The 15,000-nt window shown below is 47.1% G+C and overlaps 1 protein-coding gene across 2 annotated transcripts in view; it reads right to left on the bottom strand.

The window, feature by feature from the left end:
- Nucleotides 1–15,000, bottom strand: part of LOC137425478 (lipopolysaccharide-responsive and beige-like anchor protein) — a 722,436-nt gene that overhangs the window by 334,545 nt on the left and 372,891 nt on the right. For both annotated transcript variants that reach the window (XM_068113965.2, XM_068113966.2), the window contains exon 35: nt 1,902–2,010. In XM_068113965.2, coding sequence (XP_067970066.2) covers nt 1,902–2,010 — 109 coding nt within the window. The remainder of the gene's footprint in view (nt 1–1,901; nt 2,011–15,000) is intronic.

Here is a 15,000-nt window from a genome sequence, read left to right as displayed (position 1 = left end):
ACGGTGGTGATGTGGTCACGGGTCCGGGAATGGGTGAGTAGACGGGCAGCGGAGTTCTGAATGTATTGGAGTTTATTGGTGATTGTTGAGGGTGAACCATAAAGGAGGCTATTGCAGTAGTCCAGACGGGAAGTGATGAAGGCGTGGATGAGGGTTTCTGCAGCCACGGAGGAGAGGGATGGACGGAGACGGGCGATGTTTTTCAGGTGAAAGAAGGCTGTCTTTGTGATCTGTTTAGTGTATTTGTCGAAGGAGAGGGTTTGGTCAAAGATGATGCCAAGATTCCGGATGTGAGGGGAGGTGGATACTGGGAAACCGTCGATGTTGAGGGCAAAGTTATGGGTAAATAAATCCTCTTAAAATTTCAAGTACATCAGAAGAAAATTGAGGATTTTAGAAATTTGCCCTATGTTGACCTTTTGGCCAATGTTGACCTCAAAAATAGTTGGTGGTTGAATTTAGTGACCATATATGCAAATCCTTTTAAAATCTCAAGTCAATCGGATGAAAATTCAGGATTTTAGAAATTCGGCAAAGTTGGTGACCAATGTTGCCTATGTTGACCTATTGGCCTTTTGACCCGAAAAACAATAGGCTTCTAGTTTATGACCCTCTCTACCATTTGATGAGGTTTCGTGAAGATCGGTTGAAAATTGTGAACTGTAGGCGACTGACACACAGACAGACAGACAGACAGACAAACAGACAAACAGACAAACAGACAAACAGACAGATAATGCTTCGATTTTCTTCGATTCTTCTTCGATCTTCTTCGATTTTCGCAAGCAACAAACAGGTGTGAAAACATGCGTTCCGTCCACCTACAGTGGCGGACATAATAATAATAACAAGAACAATTTATGTACATCATATGTACATTGTGCAGTAATACAAGATTGTTATGCAAGCATACCAGGAGCTTGCCATCCAGGCTATTCGGATGTTAATAGATAATCTGCAAATTGCACATTCGAGTCAAAAAGCATGCAAAGTCATTTGCATTCAATTTCCCTTCTACGATGCCATGGTATCGGTTTCTGATTAAACCTTGCTCGTAGATTTATCTTAAAATGATCACCCGTGAGGTTGATTCATCGCTCCTCCTGCTGCCATTCATCATGTTGCGTAGAAAGACGCCTCACTGAATGCTGATGGAGGAAAAAGGCAGAATTTGGACGGCAACAATCCACTAGGCCAGACAACTGTGCACACCACGGTACAAGTGCATTGAGGCATGAGGCTGATACTGCTTCAAGAAGTATTCTCTGTGCAAGGACAGCAGAACGTGAGCCCAATACCTTTGAGGGGATGAAGTCTGTCTTCCTGATGTTTGATTTGTTCAACTATTTTCCTTTCATTCCTACAGGGTTTATCAAATACAGTAATATGGAACCTGTGCAAGATAACGTGTTTATCCAACTATTGGAAAATAATGGAAACATAGCTTTGTTGTTTCAACAAATGATGATGTAATGTCCTTAGCAGCAATCAGAAAGACACTCATGGTCTTACGACCCTTGAGATGTTGGTCCAACCTGATTGGCGATGGCTCCAAAAAATAAACTCGCGAGTTATCAGTCAACCATCTTTCCAGGCCTTTTAGCATTGACACAGACATGGGTATCACAGGCACAGATAACACAGAGCTTATAGATGTTAAAAGAAGAAGAAAAAAAAAAAAGGCTTTCTGCACCACTACTTCAAAAGTGCATTTACTGCACTAAAATAAATAAATAAATAACTATCTCACAGAGAGAGGGGCTGACTGTCAATCTTGTATCTCTTGAACAAAATGTCTGTCTCGCCTACACAGTAAAGCCTGCTCAATATTGGAATCACGCGTTTCATGCCTCAAGGTTTCGGCAACAGCTTGTGATGCCAATCCAAGCAACTCGACTCACCTCAAACTCGGCATGCTTGCTGACATCTTCGGCCCTCTGTCTGGCCAGGATGAAGGCAGCTTCGTTGGCCACTCGCACAAGATGTTCCTTCATAGCATGGCTTAGTAGTCTGGAGGCACAAGAACCACATTGTAAATTTCCACAACTTGCCATTCAAACAGAAAAAGCAAGCAAAATTGCAGAAATCATCATGATAATAATTCGCATCAAAGCAATACAATGGCCAAATTAATTTGTGCAGATGATAATAAATGGTATTTTACTCTTAGATAACGACACCCTCTCCAAAAAAATTTCTTTATCTCAAGAGACATGCCTCCTAGATTTGCATCGCTTCAAGCCAGATCAACATTTAAAATAAGCACGGGTAACAAATCCATTTCTAACTTGAGTCCCAAAATCCCAGTCGAATACAGTGGGCATGATCATAACCTCATCATCCGCATCCGTAACAAACGATGCAAGCTGTGCATTTCAATTCAATAATCGTTAAAAGGCTTCTCATTGCAAAACAAACACAAACGGTCGAACACAAGCCTGGTGAGAATAAGATAGACCTTCACTTTTATGCATCAAGGAGAATCGGAGCATTAACTGCAAAAGAGATCCACAATTAACTCTCAACGCAGCGGATTGAATGGAATACCTGGTTTGTGGCTTTGCCTCCAACACTAGTGTCAACCACCCTTTTGTAGAATGCTTACATTCACTTGACCTAATTAGATGAACATTCAGGAACTTTTCAAAATTAAGAAAGCATGTATACAATTATATATATATATATATATATATATTGCATATTATAAAACAGGAGTGTCTGTCTGTCTGTCTGTCGGTCCATCCCCAAACTACTCCCTCAGTTTTGGGGCTAGCCCTGCTGAACCTCCTGTGGAACGTTTTGGGGTCCCAGTAGGTGTTCTAAGGTAGGTAAGAGGTTTCAAAAAAATCCTCAAAAAAATTATGATTTTGAAATTAACTCGAATCGAACCTACCACGAATCCGGAAGTTGACAGATGACGGAAATGAGCTGGTTTGATATCTCAATACAATCGTCATTTAAAAGAGTATTTTGTAAAAGTATCAATTTATGATTGAAATGACGTTTGGAATTGAGTGAATACAATTACGATTTTGAATTCATAATTGTATTCACCCAACCGAAAGGAAATACTTCACATCCGGATTTAAATATTTGTTTATGTCACCAATGTTGGTAAAAGTTTTTTTTAGCCACGTCGCAGACGCTGGTCATAGAGTGCCCTCTGCTGTTGTTGTTGTTCTTCTTGTTCTTGTTCTTGCAGAGAAGACAAAACCTCAAAGCTCCACCCATTCTGGGAGAGGCTTCATATAAACAAATATCCACCATTTTATTAACTCGCATAGCTTTGAGGCCTGTTTTGTAGGCCCGTGGTGTCTTCCTCTCTCACACAGTTTTATTTCAAATCAAATTCGATATATCATTTCATTTTTCACAGTCGCTAACATAGTTTTAGACTCAGTTGAAAAAAAACGGGAAGAAAATCCGATGAAAGTTGCCCTTTATAGAATGAAATGAATTCTCAAAGGCCTGTAACTTCAAGTCCATTGAGATATATTTTTTTAAAATCGCGGCATGGTCAGTCATACACCGCCTGAAATAACAGACGGGAAAATGCCGAGATATATATATTTTGTTTAAATCGCGGCATGGTCAGTCATACACCACCCGAAATAACAGACGGGAAAATGCCGAGATATATTAAAAATTCGTCCATTTGATGACAATCGTCACGATGAAATATTTAATTTATACGTCGTCACAATAATGTGGAGAGAAGAGCATAGCTTCGTTCACGTGTCGCCACATACGGGAAATTGCCGAGATATATTTTTTTTAAATCGCGGCATGGTCAGTCGTACACCGCCTGAAATAACAGATGGGAAAATGCCGAGATATATAAAAAATTCGTCCATTTGATGACAATCGTCACGATGAAATATTTAATTTATACGTCGTCACAATAATGTGGAGAGAGGAGCATAGCTTCGTTCACGTGTCGCCACACACGGGAAATTGCCGAGATATATTTTCACTTTGCACAAAAATAACATCAAGTAATTGAATCAATAGGAATGTCCTGTGCCTATAACATCGACGTTATAGGCACAGCTGCATCTAGGCATTGTGTAACATCGACGCGGCTTTTGTTTTAATGAAAACTTTTTGTACTTGTTTATATATTAATGCTATTTAATTTGTGATTGGAGTTATGCTGTTTGGAATGAAAATAGAGATATTGAGTTCAAGTGAATGACGCAACGACGTGAGGGTTTCTCCTTTCGAAGCGTGACATTCTCGGATCGCCATTTGCAGATTCGCCATTGACGGGGTATAGAACCATTCAAACGGGTACGTTTTTTGTGGAAGTCCTTCACGAACCTGCTGTCCATGCTTGATATTTGACTACAGGTGGCATAGGACTATAGAGTCGGCGTGTGAGAAAACTATCCCGTAATGTGTCGATCGCCGAAATGGACACGTGGTGGTTGCCTACACGGTGTTGTTGGTTAGGTTAAGATTTATTTATTTATTTATTTAACTTTGTCAGGTAAAACGCATCTCGCTATATGAGATCGGTACTGGTGTGTGTGTTACTGTGTCTTTGTATGTGTGTGTGTGTTAGTGTGTGTGTGTTAGTGTGTGTTTGTTGCTGTGTGTGTTACTGTGTGTGTGTTACTGTGTGTGTGTTACTGTGTGTGTGTTACTGTGTGTGTGTTACTGTGTGTGTGTTACTGTATGTGTGTTACTGTGGGTGTGTTACTGTGGGTGTGGCTGTGTGTGTGTGTCTTTGTGTGTGTCTGTGTGTGCGTCTGTGTGTGCGTCTGTGTGTGCGTCTGTGTCTGTGTGTGTCTGTGTGTGTGTCTGTGTCTGTGTCTGTGTCTGTGTGTGTGTCTGTGTGTGTGTCTGTGTGTGTGTCTGTGTGTGTGTGTCTGTGTGTGTGTGTGTGTGTGTGTGTGTCTCTGTGTGTGTAATGGAGTGCAGTTTGAGAACCAGATGATTCCAAATCTCGCATGATTCCGTTGTGTGCTGCCAACGGGTGAACAAATCGTGATGAACTAGGACGAACAAAGGCAGGAGTGACTTTCCATCGGTAAGGCTTCAAACAATGTTACTGTGTGTGTGTTACCTAATGTGTGTGTGTGTGTGTGTGTGTGTGTGTGTGTGTGTGTGTGTGTGTGTGTGTGTGTGTGTGTGTGTGTGTGCGTGTGTGCGTGTTATGAAATACGTTATTTGAAATAGAATAATGTCGGTTGAGAATGCTCCGAATGTTGTGAAGAAAAAGAACCCACCGCGATGCAAATTCAGTTAGGCCGACTGTCCGGGTAAGACCGTATATGTGTCTCCATATGAGGGGTGGAGCGATGCTAATTAGGTAGGGCTTGAGGATAAACCCCTGTGTGTCATTGCCCTGTGATTTTTCCCTTCGTTGTTATTGCATCACAAAGGGCCACAACAATAACTACAACGATCGCACTGTAAATGGACACATTCGCTCACAACGCAGCCAGGGCTGACCAACATCCAGCACATTTGCTGATTGGCACGAAAGCCCCGCCTCACGGCTTTCGACGTCATCCAAACATTCCCGAAGAGAGATTAGACTCCACCACCACCCCACCTCACCCCCACGACTCGTGTGTGTGCGTGTGTGGAGGCCACGCCCCAGCCTTCAAGATTGAGTAGCGTTCGGTGATTGGACAGAGTGTGACGTCAACGTGGAACATTCGGGTGGAAAAAAAAAAAGACGTCTCATCTCGTCTCGTCTGTCTGTCTGTCTGTCTGTCTGTCTGTCTCTCTCTCTCTCCCTCTCTCTCTGTCTCTCTCTCTCTCTCTCTCTCTCTGTGAGTGGACGCTGTGGTTTCGGGTGTGCTGGTGAGGAGACGTGTCAGGGCTTTGGGACTGTTTACAATGTGGAAGGAGGAGGTGTTGGTTGACGGTGGTGCCCTGCAGAGAAGGAGGGGGTCGCGAGCGAAACAAAGAGGGATCCTGCCTGCCTGCCTCATGCCAGCGGCTGGTTGCAGGCGCGATTCCGTGCCATTTTGTGCATTCCCGTGCGTAGGTTCGAAGCAACGACCAGCAGCCTCATCAGCCATTTGGGGATGCAAAGCTGAGTTTGGCCGATTATAAAAGGGATTTTATTTTTACTTCCGTTTTCCCTTTGTTTGTATACGAGTCAGACTGGAGACGTCTCAATTTAGGAATTCAGATTTTACGCTCATTGTTACTTGCATTTATTTTCCTTAAATCATTATTTGTCGAATCTTACTTATCTTTTATTGTGGATTTTGCTGTCCCATCTATCTGTGGGAATCGGATAACCCCTGCATGTGTTCCCAATCAGGTAAGACCTCAAACCTTTCCGCGCGTGTCACTACCGCTAAGTTGGGTATATGCCTCGGAGTTAAAGCTCGTTTTGGCTATTCATCGTCTTCGGGTCTTAATCCCGGGGACACGACAATATACATACACATACACATATATATATTTATATATATATATATGTATATATATATATATATATATATATATATATATACACATACATACATACATACATACATACATACATACATACATATATATATATATATATATTTTTTTTTTTTTTTTTTTACGGTTTTTAGAACCTTCACTTTGTAAAATAATAATTCTTGAAAATATCCCCCTTTGTAAAGGTTGCACCCTAGTTAGGCCATGTACAACACGTAGGACACCATAGGATCTTCTTTAGTTATTTCATTAGTCTATGTTTCAGGTAAGGATCTGTTTCCAATAGTTTGCCTCTGCGTTGTATTAATCAAATAAGATAGCCCCCTTCAATTATCCCCAATCATCTCTCTCTCTCTCTTCAAAGTTCCAGTAGCTGTATTGCAGCGCTCGCTGCCCTTTTGGTTTGTTTGCTGGCCCCAAGCCGCCATTACGCACGTGGTCAGAGTGGGAGAAAAAGGGAGGAGAGGCCAGGAACACAGGCGTGGCCCCATCGACGCGTCACGAGGGGAGGTACCAGTGAACCCTTGTGACCAATCCGGGCCGAGGCGTGTTCACAGGTAGGCGGAGCAAAGCAGACGCGGCTTAATATGCGAAGCTTCCAATAAAAGCGCGAACGCAAAGCCTTTTCACGGAGTTGAACGGCAGACCGCAGAGAGGCAGCAGATGAACACGACGAGTCGTAATGCAGGAGTGTGGGTCCGTTGACGGCGACAATACCACAATATATTAGCATTGTCCGACCGCGTGAAACCGATACGTGCAGCTGCCGCCGGGTTTCGCCTCAAGCCCGGAGCGTGGACCGGAGCGCGACCTGGAGCGGACCACAACGCTGTGCCATCGGCCCGGACCTTCCTGCCCTGCCATCGGCTTGGACCTTCTCCCCCTTCCAGCCATTCCTTCCAGCCATTCCCTATTCATGTAAGTCTGTCTGTATTGTCCTGAGAGTGTTAATATAAGAGTGTCTAAGGTTGCCCTATGTCCTTTTGTTTCCTCTTCTTGTACATTCCCTTCTTTTGTTTCCTCTTGTAGATAGTAATAAACCATATTTGTTCTTCCTTTACCCTTCGTATTCTTTGCTTCCTTTCGTCCGATTGTCTGTCTTTTCCCCATTGAGTACCTGTGGCACGATTTGTCCAACCGCTATAGTCGGGTTTAGTCCTTTGTTAACGGCCTGAGTCATGGCTCGCTTCGCTCGGCGTGTCCATTACAGCCGCGGCTCGGGCGGGGCTCATTTCCTCGCTTACCGGAAGGCGCTGGAAATTAGGTAATAGGAACAATTGGCCTACCACCCTATTCAGCGCTGACCGGAAGTGACATCATAGCTCCAGGACCGGAGACGGCCAGCTTAATAGACGAGGGGATTAAACCTCCCCCCCCCCCCCCTCGGTAAGGGGAGTGCTGTACTCCGAGATCCGTAACAATATATTGTTGCAGATTCGGGGGTCGGCGCTCCCCTTATCAAGGGGCAATCCCCTTGTCTTTTAAGCTGGCCGTCCCCCAATCCTGGAAATTATCACGCTCCTCCCGGTCAGTCTTGGGTCGGGTGATTGGTCAATTTGGCATCCCAAATACCTAATTACCAATCCCGACCGCGAGCAGGGAAATAACTCCCACTCGAACCACGGACAAGGTGGAAATTGCCGAGCGGTTAGCAATCCGCAGCCCGAGCCGTTAACAATATAACTAAACCCGATCCTGAGCGGTTCCTATCGTGCCACAGGTATTCAATTGAGAAAAGACGCAAACGATCGAATGAGAGGAAACCAGAGTAAGGGAAGAACAAGGAGTGGGTTTATTAACTACATACAAAAACCCAAAAGAAGAGGAAATGAAAGCAATATACAGAGCAAAAGGACACAGGGCAAGCTTAACTATACAGTCTTACTTACAACCCCAGACAAACAGACAGACTTACATGGGAGGGTAGTGGTAGGAGGAGAAGGTCCAAGCAGATGGTTCCAGGCTCCAGGTCTGCGGCGAAGAATGGCAGGCAGCTCGTGTCGTTGGCGCGCGACCGGACCTTATAGATATAGCGGGGGACTGGAATGCGGCGTACGTAATATGCATGCCAACTCTCTCTCTCAACGTTCGTCTCAGAGGGTACCCTCGCGCAGTTCCGTGAACAATGGCTTGTGGCGCAGTTCGTTACGAAAGGAGGTCGTACAATGCAATCGATGGCTCCCTCGCGGTCCTCCTAATAGCCACGGTCCCCTTCGCAGTTCTCTTAAGCAGTCCTCGCGCTTGCACTTATATAACGCGCTTCAATATCACTCCGCGCTCCGCCAGGCCACGCCCGTCGGTCAGATTACATCAGCCCTGGTTGGCTGGTGGGGGCTTTCCGGGCACGCCCTGGTGGTGAGTTGACGTGGCCACACCTCGTTCCTGGCGCTCCACCCCTTCTTCTCCAAGCTTGACCACGTGCGTAATGGCGTTTGGAGCGAGTGCTGAGGCGGCTGCGGCTGGCGGAGGCGCGTAATACAATTTGAGAGAGAGGCTGGCAAAATGGACGGAATGGGGCCTATCTTATTTAATTATTGCAACGCAGATGCAACTATTGGGAACACAGCCTTATCTGAAACACATATTAAGGAAATAACTGAAGTCCTATGGTGACCTACGTGTTGCTTATGGACTAGCTATGGGTGCGACCTTATTAAATGCTGGGATATTTACAAGAGTTATTATTTACAAGTATTTACAAGTGAGGGGTTCTCTAAACCGCAACACTGCACCCTCCTTTCCTCCAGGACCATCCCGGGCCGAAACAACTTTAATTTAATGTGACACTTAGGTGTGGTAACCCTCTACTTTTAACCTCACCCTGAGTGCAACAGTTTTAACACTAAATATGTCCCACCTGCTGCGTTGCATTCTACCTATCAGACTCATGCCCACAGACTAACCAAATTGCGGAATTATTTTCAAAACTACACATTTAGCCGGTGGGGAGCATTATTAACAAACACACTACTATTTTGATTATTTACAAAACTGCAACCCAGGACCTGTCTTTTGTGGGAAACAAAAGCAGAACTTTTGATAAGGGGAAGATCATTGCCATGCACTGCACTGATACACCATACCATATGCACCAATAAAGCAAAATGCATGAAAAGCACCACAAAGCACCAAAGAGCACCAAAAAGCACCATAAAAGGAAATGCACCAAACACATTTCAAAACAATAATAATGGCGTCCTGTGATGTCTTCTCTGCTCTTCTGCTGGGCTGGCTGCTGGGCCGCTGGTTCTGGCCAGCTTCTTACTTGCCGTCTATTTAATAATTAAAAAGGGCACACACCGCGTCCGCTTTTTATTTACGGCCAGCAGGGCCAACTGAGGGGGTCCACCTGCTGGGCATAGGTGCCACCTTAACCGTGGTCTGCAAGCAAGAGGCTGCTGGCAGCAATGGTCGGTCCCAGCAGAGACACCAGGCCACAGTACGTATGGTCCAAAGTGGTGCCAGGCCACAGAGCGTGTGGTCCAAAGTGGTGCCAGGCCACAGAACGTGTGGTCCATATGTGGTGCCAGGGTGGTCCATATGGTGAATCAGTGCAGGCCGGAGGCAGCGAAGGTGCGGGCACACAACTGTGGCCACCTGCGCACTCCCCCCGGGCCCAACAAAACAAGTCCATGAGTGGGGGAAGGAGGACAAGCAAATCAGCGGGGCAAGAGCACAAGGGTACACATTAATACCAGGCAATGCAAGGTGAAGGGTGCTGGAGAGCGAGCGGAGAAAGCTCGTCCCTAGCATACCTTCCCCCCCCCACCCCCCCCCCCCCCCGTCACCGACTCTACCCTTGCCCCTCCCCCGTATTTACACAATTTACACATTTATCAAATCCGTCGCTATGTCCCGTCCCCCATATCTCCCCGAATGCCAAATTCATCATCAATCTCTCCTAAGGAGGAAGAGATGGAATCCGAACAATGTCACCCCCACGTCATGATGCGTCTTTCATTCTAACCAAACATTTGCTCAAAAATCTGGTGTGGAGTTTTATCACCTCGGCGAGTGGACGTAGATGGTGCGAAGAGACTTTCTCCTATCTATACACTAAAAGACATTAACACACTTTAAACTACCCCGGGTCTTTCCCTGCCAATCCATTGGCCACTTTACTCTATGCGGTTCGAAAAACCAATTCCCATTGAACATACTGTGGCGCTCACCAATTTGGGGTCTCACTCCCCCGATTCTTTCCCCCTGTGCCCTCGCACAATTTCGGGGCTGGGTCGTGTGGCTCACCAGCAGGTCCGCTCACCTGCACACCACCGCCACTGTACGTCGCCACCCGAGCTTACCTGCTCCTCACCCTAACCTGGGGAAGGCCCTCTGGCTCTCTCACCCCACAACCGCCCTCTCTGGCATCGGGCTACCCGGGTCCGTCCTCCGGATCCTCGGGCCCCATTGAACACTAACTGGCTCCCAGAGCCTACCTGCGGCCTCACCTGGCCGACAGACCAACAGTGGCGGAGTGCCCAACCAACCATTCTCACTAACAGGCCACACGCCCAGCCATTTCACTCCACTAATGCACCCATCAAGCAGTACTCTGCTACTTTCGCACCACAGATGTCAATATCCAACCACAATTTACCTACTCCCTCTACCTACTTTTAAACTACCCTCCCCGGGTATTCGTGAAGGGGTCCATCCTTTCCCCATCCACTCCTTCGCACGATACACTCCACTCCACATATTTCACACTACTCACTCCACACCATCCATTCCATACTCCATACCATCTATTCCATTGAACCATTCTCCATGCTCCATTCACTCCAGACCATTCATTTCATCCAACCATTCTCCATACACCTGTGCTTCACCTGCACACCTGGTGCCCATACACCTGGTGGCACTTGCACCCTCTTTCCCTCCAGGACCATTCACTCAATACAACGCACAATCACACTTTTCCCAATACTCTGCTCAATCACTTCCTGCACACACACTGCATCATCTAAGCTGACTACTCCCTTCTGAAACTCGTGCTTCCCAGTCGCCCCTTATACTATTGCACATCCCACATCGTTATCATCCAAACTAATCTACCTACGTCCCCTACTACAGGTACATGTCGCTACTTAACTCTCATGTTACCTATGGTCATCTTTCTAAATCCCTATCATTTTAACCTAACCCTCCAGGGCTAGTTTTCACAGCAATTCCCCATAAAACTATAGCTCCATTGCCCACATGCAATGTGAGGGATGGTAAATTTACCATCCCTCGACACTGGGTATCAATTTCCAACCATCACTATTCCCAATTTCGAATCACTAGTTATTTCAAGCCAATTCCCTACCAATTCCAAACAATTAAACTATCATCATCACAGTCAGCTATATCTGAGCCTCTCGGTACGTCAATGCATTCGTTTCACACTACTCACTCCACACCATCCATTCCACACAACCATTTACTCCAGACCATCTATTCCATCCAACCATTCTTCCTTGCCACCATGCAAGCCAATCACTCAATGCACAATCACACACATCCTCGATACTCTGCTCAATATACCACTTCTTCACACACACAGCATTCTTGAGCATTGCCTCATTTCATCCCCCTCACTACAAACACACTGCATCATCTGCTCTACCTGGTTTCCCCTCTAACTTAGTGCTTCCCTGTCATCCCTTATACTATGCACATCCCTCGTCATTATAATCCATCTACTCTACCTACGTCCCCACTACCTGTATCAAGTCACTACTTAATTCTATAGTCCCCTATGGTCATCTCTAGATTCCCTATCAATAACCTAACCCTCCCGGGCTAGTTTGTACAGCCAAAACCCCATAAACATAAAGCTCATGTGCCCAAAAGTGGTAGTGAATGGTAAAACTACCATCCATCACTATCACTACTAGTCCAGTACTCTGAGCCTCTCGGTGCATCATGACATCATCAAAGCTCGGCTTCGCAAAGCCGAACAATGAATTCGGGTGGTTTGTCTCCTACAGGTTGGGTCCGTCCGGCATTCGGATTCAGGGGAGGAGGTTTTGTCGAGCCAAGACTCCAGGCACCATCTCGGCGCAAGGCCTTGCACTCCCAAGCGCGATGGCCCAGCCTTGCCCAGCCGGAGCGCCGCCACCACAAGGGGGCGCCACTATGAACCCTTCTCCTTCCCCTCGAACCGGGCCGCCTGCTTTGCCTGGCAAAGCACGGAATCGACCGTGCAGGGCGGAGCCCGGCGCGGATCGCGCACGGCGGTTCTTGAGAAACCGCCGAGGCTACGCCTTCCGCCGGTCCCCGCAGCACACAAAGAACACCGCGCACCAAGAGCTCGCGTCGGCTATACGTCGGCCTGAACGCTGTCCCGGGCAACGTCGATGCTCGATTCTCACACCACGCGTTCCTTTTCCTACTCACACATCCAGGTGTCTCCGTGCCTCTCATACACTCCACGCACTCTTTTACCGCACTCTCTCTCCGTGCACTCTCTTCTCTCGCACACCCCATTATCACACACTCCTCTGTTCCACACCTTTCTCGCGCACACTCTCTCCCGGTACGTACTCCGTACCACTCGTGGGTGTGCACTCTTGCACATACCCACTCAGCGCACACCTACCCATGGGTGTGCAATCCCCTATCACACACCCAATCACGAGCTCCACAACCAACTCAGGTGTGCATCCTCACACACGCTCCTCAACCAACTCACACTCCGTGTCACTCTCACCCAACCCACTTTCACACTCTGTTTCGCATTCATCACACATACACTCCGGCGTGCATTCACCCTCGCTCTCGTTATCACACTCGCTCTTCGGCACCATTCGCACACGCGCGCCATTTCCACTCACACAACGCACCATGGACCTCTCACAAACGCCCGGGGTTCGCTGGGATCCCAAGCACGTGAAAATTATTTTTGCGCTAAACACCTTCCCACAAAATCTCTTAGCACCATATATCACCCGGCTTACCTTGGCGCTTCCTCTTCTTCGTTCCAACACCTGCAAATTTTCATTGGGGTTAAGCACGGCATCACAATGCGAATACAGACTCTGCGTGCATTCCATTTCTTCCTCCCGCGAGTGCTTTTCTAAGTCCGATGTCTCTTCCGCCCCAATTTCCACTATTGCTTCGATTTTCTATTCTTTTTCCTCGACGACCGCTGGCGCTAATAAAATTTTCTCTACTTCGGCGGTCGCCGGTTTCCCCATACCACGGGACGTGATTTCTACGTGACTGTGCATTGCTCCAACTCGCTCAACCTGCGCTCCTCTAGCCGCGCTACCTCGTCGCGTACAAATGCGACCTCCTCGCTCGCCCCGCGGTCAACTTCCCTCTCAACTTCCCTCGCTTCATACCTGGCCTGCCCCCTCGCTAGCCCCTCGTTTACTTCCCGGGCTTGGCCATTTATGTTCTCCAATTGGTCCCCTACTTTATCTTCGAATCCTCCCAATTTGCTGTCTAACCCCTCAAATTTGCAGTCTAACCCCCCAATTTGGCTTCCCATATCATTTCTCAATTCTCCAATTTGGCCTCCCAATTGCTCACTATTGGCCCTCATTTCTCCCATCTCCTTACTCAATCCCCAAATTTGGCCGCCCAATTCATTCCTCAAACCTACAATTTGGCTTCCCAATTCATTTTTTAATCTATTTTCCATTCCCTCAATTTGGTTTCCCAACCCCATTTGCATGGCTGCCTGCAGCTGCGCAATGAGGGCCTGCATGTCCATCCCTCCCACTGCGCAGCGGGCGCGACCCTCGTCGCCAGGTGCGAGGCGCCGCCATTCTGCGCGCCTGCCACCCCCGCTACCGCACCTTCTTCAATCTCCTCCTACATTACTCCCACCTCTTCCCTGGGGTCCTGGGTTGACTCTAACCCTTCCTCTACCACCTCATTTCCCCCCACCGGCATCCGATCGCCTTGATCATCCATGGCACGATACAAATTTAGATGTTACAATAAAAATTTGGCCGCTCGAAATTTCGACCAAATTTTTTCAGATGTAAACAAATTTGGTTTGGGTCCAATCCCACTCCCAGACACCAATTGTTGCGGATTCGGGGGTCGGCGCTCACCTTATCTTTTAAGCTGGCCGTCCCCCAATCCTGGAAATTATCACGCTCCTCCCGGTCGGTCTTGGGTAGGGTGATTGGTCAATTTGGCGTCCCAAATACCTAATTACCAATCCTGACCGCGAGCAGGGAAATAACTCCCGCTCGAACCACGGGCAAGATGGAAATTGCGGAGCGGTTAGCAATCTGCGGCCCGAGCCGTTAACAACAAAACTAAAGCCGATCCTGAGCCGTTCCTATCGTGCCACAGGTATTCAATTGAGAAAAGACGCAAACAATCAAAGGAGAGGAAACCAGAGTAAGGGAAGAACAAAGAGTGGGTTTATTAACGATATACAAAAACCCAAAAGAAGAGGAAATGAAAGCAATATACAGAGCAAAAGGACACAGGGCAAGCTTAACTATACAGTCTTACTTACAACTCCGGACAAACAGAGAGACTTACACGGGAGATACAGATCCGGTCAGATTACATCAGCCCTGGATGGCTGGTGGGGGCTTACAGGCCACGCCCTGGTGG

The sequence above is a fragment of the Myxine glutinosa genome, chromosome 4 (genome assembly GCF_964187855.1).
Source record: "Myxine glutinosa chromosome 4, kmMyxGlut1.1, whole genome shotgun sequence".
In the NCBI taxonomy this organism is placed as follows: Eukaryota; Metazoa; Chordata; class Myxini; order Myxiniformes; family Myxinidae; genus Myxine; species Myxine glutinosa.
This window is presented reverse-complemented; position numbering and strand designations above follow the sequence as displayed.